The sequence below is a fragment of the Salmo salar genome, chromosome 04 (assembly GCF_965601325.2).
Source record: "Salmo salar chromosome 04, fSalSal1, whole genome shotgun sequence".
Classification (NCBI taxonomy): domain Eukaryota; kingdom Metazoa; phylum Chordata; class Actinopteri; order Salmoniformes; family Salmonidae; genus Salmo; species Salmo salar.
The window spans coordinates 49,206,978-49,215,935 of record NC_138294.1 but is presented as its reverse complement, the minus strand read 5'-3'; the positions used below and the strand labels follow the sequence as shown (position 1 = coordinate 49,215,935).

General features: G+C 41.3%; 1 protein-coding gene across 1 annotated transcript in view; it reads left to right on the top strand.

The window, feature by feature from the left end:
• The first annotated feature begins 1,660 nt into the window (after window positions 1-1,660).
• LOC106603171 (gamma-aminobutyric acid receptor subunit alpha-3) overlaps window positions 1,661-8,958 on the top strand; it is an 83,691-nt gene continuing 76,393 nt past the window's right edge. The window contains exon 1 of the mRNA XM_014196486.3: window positions 1,661-1,727. Within this exon, the coding sequence (XP_014051961.2) occupies window positions 1,725-1,727 (3 nt within the window). The 5' untranslated portion in view covers window positions 1,661-1,724. The remainder of the gene's footprint in view (window positions 1,728-8,958) is intronic.

Sequence of the window (8,958 nt, the reverse complement as noted above, 5' to 3'; positions counted from 1 at the left end):
TTTATTTGGTGTAGAGTGTTGAGACATGAAATATTCATGCCTCTGCCTCTACCATTGGATTTGGAGTTTGGAGAGTGAACAGATTTTTCTGAACTGACATTAACAACTAACCTGAAGCAGACAGGGCAGCAGTAAGGTCTGTTGGTCAGGGAAAGGACCGGTCAAGTCAAATCAAATCAAGCTTTATGTATACAGCACATTTCAGACATGGAATGCAACGCAATGTGCTTCACAGGAAAAAACGAATACAAAATAATAATAGGGGAAATATTTACTACACAACAAACGTAAGATAAAAAACTAAAGAATTACAAAAACTGAACGACTAAAAAGCACCCTAAGGAAAAGCACAGCTAAAAATATGTATTTAACATCTCTTTTAAATATGTCCACAGTTAGGGGCCCCATTAGGTTCTCTGGCAGGCTGTTCCAGAGGCTGGGGGCATACTGTAAAAAGGTCAGTGCCAGAGGACCTGAGGGACCTACTTGGACATAACTTAAAAGCATGTCTGACATGTATTGGAGTGCACAATCGTGGATTGATTTAAAAATCAATAGAAGAATCTTAAAATGAATTCTAAAACTCACAGGTAGTCAGTGCAGATACCTAAAAACCGGTGTAATGTGTGCTCTCCATCTGGTCTTGGTCAGTACCCATGCTGCAGCATTCTGTATGTTTTGCAGTTGACCAATGGCTTTCTTGGGTAGACCAGACAGGAGAGCATTACAGCAGTCAAGCCTGCTTGTAATAAAAGCATGGATGAGTCTCTCTGTATCAGCCTGAGAGAGAAACGGCTGCAACTTGCCAAGGTCCCCCAGGTGGTAAAAAGCTATTTTGGTCACATTCCTAATGTGTGATTCAAAATTCAGTTCATAATCTAAAATGACAACTAGGGTTTTTACCTGGTGTTTTATCTTTATTGTCTGTTAATTAAAATGTGCGACTAGATTCTCTCTGTGCTTTGGCTCCAAAAATAGTACATCGGTCATGTCTTGATTTAGCTGGAGGAAGTTGTGAGCCGTTCAAGTATTTAAATCACTAATAAAGACTAATCATTTATCCGTCGAGCTAAAATCCTCTGATGACACAGAAATGTAAAGTTGTGTATTGTCTGCGTAGCAGTGAAAATCAATGATGTGCTTTCTGATAACACTGTCAAAGGGTAACATATATAAACTGAACTGTACCGGACCCAAAATCAAACATTCTGGAATGCCACATGTCATATTTATTTTCTCTGAGTTATGTTCACCAAGGGTGACAAAAACTCTCAACTGGTTAAATAGGTCCTAAACCCATTTAGAACTGGACCGGAGAGGCCAACCCACCTCTCCAGTCTGTCCAGAAGGACATCATGGTCAACAGTGTTGAATGCAGCACTTAAATCCAGGAGTACAAGGACAGAGAGCTGTTTGGCATCTGTGTTGGCTCTAAGCTCATTTACCACTTTAACTAAGGCTGTCTCTGTGCTGTGGTGAGCACGAAAACCAGATTGGAATTTTTCTAAAATATAGTTGCCACTAAAAATCAGCTGTTTGAAAACCAATTTCTCCAGAATTTTGCTTAAGAATGGTAAACATCTAAGATGGAGCACTCCTTTGTCATTTCATAAAGGTACTTAAACTCTGCCTCTTTGTCTTCTCTTCGTGCCCAAGCAGAGAGTGTGACGGAGGTGAGGACAAATATCTACGTGACCAGCTTTGGACCAGTGTCAGACACAGACATGGTAAGTGTTTTATTATTGCACCGTCATCCAGGTCCTCAGAATGTGACCCCTAAAGGACCAGCATGACTTATCAAATAATTCATCACAGATGTTGTAATATGCATCCATTTTTTTAAATTTATATTATATTTGAGACAAAACTGTTGTAATTATGTCATACTTACAGAAGGAGTGTTTAAGGTAATGTTGCATTGGACTACCCTTATCTGCCAAATGAATACTGCAAGCATCTTCTACTCGGCTGTACTGTATGTCAACACAGTAAATCCTATAGTGAGTGACTGGCTGAACATGACATCATCGGCGATATGCAAAAAGCCCATACAATGCAACAGGAAGTGACAAGTTGAACCCTTTGACCACCGAGACTAATGCAAGTCAAAACAATGTTGACTTATCGACACAGTCTATTGGTTACCTAACAAATGGGGAATGGCTTTTTATGCAAATACATATTCAGACGTCTTTTTCATGTTCAGTGACACACGTCAGCTGCTTAGAATGGAATGGGTTCATTTTAGAGATCAGGAAATTGGTTATGGGGCAGGCCTGGAGGAATTGTATGTGTCTTAATCATACACACAATTAGGTTTGGCATGCGAGATGAATGAATGGAGCCATGCAGAGCCACTGCTCATTCTGCACAGGCAGGCTTCCATCTACTAATAGTGAGAAGGAAACAGAGTGCAATCGGCTGCATTATATGGAGCGTAAACTGTAATTCAATTACAAAGCAATAATTAGCTAGGTTAACATTAACATAATCATCCTTTGAGTATCAAAAGGATTCAGCGAGTTTCTATAAATGATTTATTAATTACCAAAAAGTAGGACCGTTTAACGCCTGGGAAAACAGATCTAATTAACAGCATATTACGTCATTTCAAATGTTGTTCTGAGGACAACCTATACCCAGGCAACTCACAACTTGGTGTCTCACAGATCCAGTGGTCCTGTTGCCCATCTGTTGCCACTCCCAGCCAGTCTCAGGAATCCTCCCCCCACTCCCCTACCCCCAACTCCTACCCTCAGGACCATTCATCCTGCCTCCTCACTGGGCCCAATATGCCATGTCTGCTCTAATTTCTCCACCGTCACGACAGCGGACGAATCAGAGCTAAATTCAGGAAGATATTTTGGGCAAAACTGAAATATCAGGCCAATAACAAGAACACGCAAATTCCAGTCAAAGTGTAGAACGCTTACAGTAAGTGACTATGTGGTCCGCAGATGACTTTAGAGGCTGTCAGTCCAATCCCTTAATTGTGGATTATCTTGGTGATGGCTTGAGAGGAAGTGAATGTGTTGCTCTCTCATCTCTGTTCCTCTCTCATCTCCCTTATCTCTCCATTTCTCTCCCTCTCACCTTTCCTGTATCTCTCTCCTCTCCTGTCACTCTCTCACTTCTCTCTCTCTTTCTCCTCTCTCCTCTTGTCTCCCTCTCTCTCTTTCTCCTGACTCTCTCCCCTTGTCTCCCTCTCTCTCTCTTTCTTCTGACTTTCTCCTCTTCTGCTCTCTCTCTTTCCTCTCCTGTATCTCTGGAGGTTTATGTCGCTCCGTCCCATTTGTTCCTGTGTCTGCGCTGTCGTGGTGTATTCTCCTGTTCTCTGGCGGGCTAGCCTTGACAGGCCTGGTGTGATGAAATTGAGGGCAGTCTAATCTGCCCCAGGTACTGTGTAGAACCCTGCTTGATGAAGATGACAGAACTAGTCCCGGGGCCTGTCTTGATCCCACCAAGCTCCGCTCTCATTTCACAACTCTGTTGTGCTAAAAACACTGGAGACCCGCGGTATCAACACGCTAGCCAGTGGTACGCTGCATGGCCTAGAATGAAGCAGTTAAAAAGCCTTATCGTGCAAGAGATGAATAAAGGCGATATAATTTTCAGTGCCCTGGAGTTATTTTTGCTTGATTATAAAGCATCCGTCTACAGGCTAACAGTTTTTAGTGTTTTACTGAAACGGACTCTTCCTGATCCAAATGGAGTATAGGAGGTGGACGTTGGGCTTCTCTGTAGCTGGATATATTACTCTGCTCTGCTCTGGCCCTCCATTTATTAAGCTTTGCCAAAAGATGTCATATTTTGGTTTATTATCAACTGGTACAAATTTCTCTCCTTCCCTCTGTAGCCTATTTGGCTAGACCAGTGAAGTACTCTCTCTCTCTCTCTCTCTCTCTCTCTCTCTCTCTCTCTCTCTATTGCAACTCATATTTTTTCTGCTGTAATTGTTCCCTATTTCAGCTACCAAATTATATTTTCTGTGACGAGGGAAGAAAAATAACACTTGGATATAAAAACTTGGGAAGGAAAACTGTACAGTAAATGGTCCTACCCATGAACAAATTAGGTGGAGATATTTTTCCTGTTGGTGTTTGAGGGTGAATGCATCCATCACCGTGCCCTTGCTCAAGGGGACTCTCGCCATATTAGTTCTCTAGCAGGAAAATAAGAAAATAAATGCAGGTTGTAATAAGGATGGTTAACTGATAATTAAAACTATTGTTTCTGAGTCTCCAGTAAAAAGAAGTGTCCTTCAGGGAAACGCATTGACGTTCACTATAATGTGCTCTCACAATAGTCCTCCATCTTCTCTCCCACCATACCGGTCTTCATTTTGCTCTTTGTCACAATATGATAAACATATATTCAGGGCGGGAATAAGTGTTAAAAGCTTAACGGGCACAGTCTGGAGGAAGACAATTTGCATCCTTAATAGGCCACTTCCATGAGACTCTGTATTGTGTTGCCATAGTTACAAGTCGTTAAGCCGCTCTCTTAAGTCCATGCTGTGTAATTGCAATGCAACTTATGTCTCCCAAGTATCCCTCATAAACATTTGTTATGCAGTCTCAGAATTGTTTACTGCAGTTGCTCACTCATGCATGTCAAATGATCATTTCTTCTGACTTTTTGTTTCTACAACGATCATGTGAAATAATCTTGATATTGAGAGATAGCAGCACAGTATAACAAATCATACATACGTTCCATATTTTCATCCAAAGGTCATTCTGAAGATTAGACCAAACCGATTGAGCCAATTAGAATGCATCAGGGCGAACACACTAAAAGTTTCTGAAGAAAGTATTGACCCGTGGAGAGGCTGTAATCATCTGGTCTGGTCATGAAAATGACGGCACCGTGATTATGACACAGCAATCCCAATGTTCCGTGCTGCCTTACACTGCTCTCTGAGGACAGCCTTTAGCATGTCACATAACTGAGATGGTAGGAAAACGTCAGAGGTGAAGTGGACTATTAGGAAACACAAAATGCTCCAGTGAGTGGCTTATTGGGAAACCATGCAACATCTACACTATCTAATGTGAAAAGCATCAGAACATCTCTGAGATGTGTACATGCTTGTCATCATCACTGTGTTTACCTAACTGTGTCTGATGTACGGTAGCAATTTGAGAACATAATGCGATTCATTATGTGCGTTGTGTGTCATTATGCAATTATCCACATGAGGAAAATAGCTTTTCATTCGGTGCTAAAACTAGCTACAGTAGTAAGCATGATGTCTAACAGGGGACATTGACACATGTAAACTAAGTGTGACCTTGATCAGATCCTCGTTGGCTAATCGATACACCACAGGGAATTATTGTGTCATTATCGTTTCTAATCAAATAGTGTTATCGATCTCAAACCAAAATTATATGGTTCTTGATGTCCATTAAAACATAATGAGGAAATGTTTAGCTGTGTAAATCCTCTCTCTATCGCCTGTTCTATACTGAATAGTACCCACACACAGTTTGTATGGAAATGCTGTTGCCTGAACTCTGATTCTTCTGGAACAAATCAGACAGACGTGGTGGCCTGAAACAATCTGTTGCCAAAATGTGTTTCTGCCTCAGAGCCAAGTGTGGAGGAGCTGTTGGAACACCAAAGATAATGTGTGATTGACAGCACATCACACATGCACAGGTCAGAGTCCCAGCAGGGGACAACGAGAGAGGAAGTGAGGGAGAAAGAGATTGGACTGGGAAATGAGTGAGAGAGGGGAGAGAGAGAGGAAAAATGACTAGCTGTTAATTAACAAATACATGGGCCAGCTCATCATTACGGAGCTCAGGGAGAGAGTTGGTCTCATGGAACCAGGTTCGCCTCCAGCAACTCAGATTTTGAAGAGGAGGACAGACAATGTTTTTGTAGGAAAATCAAGACTGCCGCAGAACCAGACTGAAAATGAAGTTATTGTTTTCAATTTGGGAGGCACTGAGGTAAATTCAGGACTACTACTGCATAAAACTCACTAAGAGATTAACTCTTCTTTAGGTAGAGGTAGCTGCCCACATAAAAAATACTATGGTTTACTATAGAATACATTTTTCGAGAATAACACAACAAAAAGTTGAACATGTATTTCCATTGTGGTCCTAGTTCAAACATCAAACATGTTACACATTTACAACTAACCCACGTGAAAAAATCCTATACTGTATACCACACCCCCTCGGCAATAAGGCCCGAGGGGGTGTGGTATATGGCCAATATACCACGACTAAGGGCTGTTCTTGGGCACGACGCAATGGGGAGTGCTAGGACACAGCCCTTATCCGTTGTATATTGGCCATATATCACAAACCCCAGAGGTACCTTATTGTTATTATAAACTGGTTACCAATGTAATTAGAGCAGTAAAAATACATGTTATACGGTCTGATATACCACGGCTGTCAGCCAATCAGCATGCAGGGCTCTAACCACCCAGTTTATAATATGGTTTAAATAAATGTATATACTATAGTATTCACTGTATTGTTTTTTTATAACTTTGTAGTATTCATTGTAGTGTTTTTGCATGACCATAGTATACTATAGTATTCATTGTAGTATTTTTTGTGGACACGACTGTAGTGTTTTTGTCAACTTGACTGTAGTATTCTCTGTAGTGTTTTTGCAGACTTTAAATGAAATCAAATTGTAATTGTCATATGCGCCGAATTCAACAGGTGTAGACCTTACAGTGAAATGCTTAACCAACAAGCCCTTAACCAACAATGCAGTTTTAAGAAAAATAAATGTTCAGTAAAAAATAAATAAGTAAAAAATAGAAAATAAAAGTAACAAATAATTAAAGAGCAGCAATAAAATCACAATCGCCAGGCTATATACAAGGGGTACCGGTACGGAGTCAATGTGCGGGGTTACGGATAGTCGAGGTAATTGAGGTAATATGTACAGTTGAAGTCGGTAGTTTACATACACCTTAGCCAAATACATTTAAACTCAGTTTTTCACAATTCCTGACATTTAATCCTTGTAACAATTCCCTGCCTTAGGTCAGTTAGGATCACCACTTTATTTTAAGAATGTGAAATGTCAGAATAATAGTTGAGAGAATGATTTATTTCAGCTTTTATTTCTTTCATCGCATTCCCAGTGGGTCAGAAGTTTACATACACTCAATTAGTATTTGGTAGCATTGCCTTTAAATTGTTTAACTTGGTGCAAATGTTTCGGGTAGCCTTTCACAAGCTTCCCACAATAAGTTGGGTGAATTTTGGCCCATTCCTCCTGACAGAGCTGGTGTAACTGAGTCAGGTTTGTAGGTCTCCTTGCTTTTTCAGTTCTGCCCACAAATGTTCTATGGGATTGAGGTCAGGGCTTTGTGATGCCCACTCCAATGTTGTCCTTAAGCCATTTTGCCACAACTTTGGAAGTATGCTTGGGGTCATTGTCCATTTGGAAGACCGATTTGCGACCAAGCTTTAACTTCCTGACTGATGTCTTGAGATGTTGCTTCAATATATCCACATCATTTTCCTCCCTCATGATGCCATCTATTTTGTGAAGTGCACCATTCCCTCCTGCAGCAAAGCACCCCCACAACATGATGCTGCCACCCCTGTGCTTCACGGTTGGGATGGTGTTCTTCGGTTTGCAAGCTTCCCCCTTTTTCCTCCAAACATAACGATGGTTATTATGGCAAAAAAATTCTATTTTAGTTTCATCAGACCAGAGGACATTTCTCCAAAAAGTACGATATTTGTCCTCATGTGCAGTTGCAAACCATAGTCTGGCTTTTTTATGGCGGTTTTGGAGCAGTTGCTTCTTCCTTGCTGAGCGGCCTTTCAGGTTATGTCGATATAGGACTCATTTTACTGTGGATATAGATCCTTTGGTACCTGTTTCCTCCAGCATCTTCACAAGGTCCTTTGCTGTTGTTCTGGGATTGATTTGCACCTTTTGCACCAATGTACGTTCGTCTCTAGGAGACAGAACGCATCTCCTTCCTGAGCGGTATGACGGCTGCGTGGTCCCATGGTGTTTATACTTGCATACTATTGTTTGTACAGATGAACGTGGTACCTTCAGGCTTTTGGAAATTGCTCCGAAGGATGAACCAGACTTGTGGAGGTCTACAATTTTTTTCTGAGGTCTTGACTGATTTCTTTTGATTTTGCCATGATGTCAAGCAAAGAGGCACTGAGTTTGAAGGTAGGCCTTGAAATTCATCCACAGGTACACCTCCAATTGACTCAAATGATGTCAATTAACCTATCAGAAGCTTCTAAAGACATTACATAATTCTCTGGAATTTTCCAAGCTGTTTAAAGGCACAGTCAACTTAGTGTATGTAAACTTCTGACCCACTGGAATTGTGATGCAGTGAAATAATCTGTCTGTAAACAATTGTTGGAAAATTACTTGTCATGCACAAAGTAGATGTCCTAACCGACTTGCCAAAACTATAGTTTGTTAACACTAAATTTGTGCAGTGGTTGAAAAATGAGTTTTAATGACTTCAACCTAAGTGTATGTAAACTTCTGACTTCAACTGTACGTGTAGGTAGAGTTAAAGTGACTATGCATAGATAATAAACAAAGAGTAGCAACAGCGTAAAAGATGGGGGGGGGCAATGCAAATAGTCTGGGTAGCCATTTGATTTGCTGTTCAGGAGTCTTATGGCTTGGAGGTAGAAGCTGCTAAGAAGTCTTTTGGACCCAGACTTGGTGCTCCGGTACCGCAGAGAGTACAGTCCATGGCAAGGTTACTGGAGTCTGACAATTTTTTGTGCCTTCCTCTGAAACCACCTGGTATAGAGGTCCTGGATGGCAAGAAGCTTGGCCCCAGTGATATACTGGGCGTACGCACTACCCTCTGTAGTGCCCTGTGGTCGGAGGCCGAGCAGTTGCCATACTAGGCAGTGATGCAACCAGTCAGGATACTCTAGATGGTGCAGCTGTAGAACATTTTGAGGATCTGAGGACCCA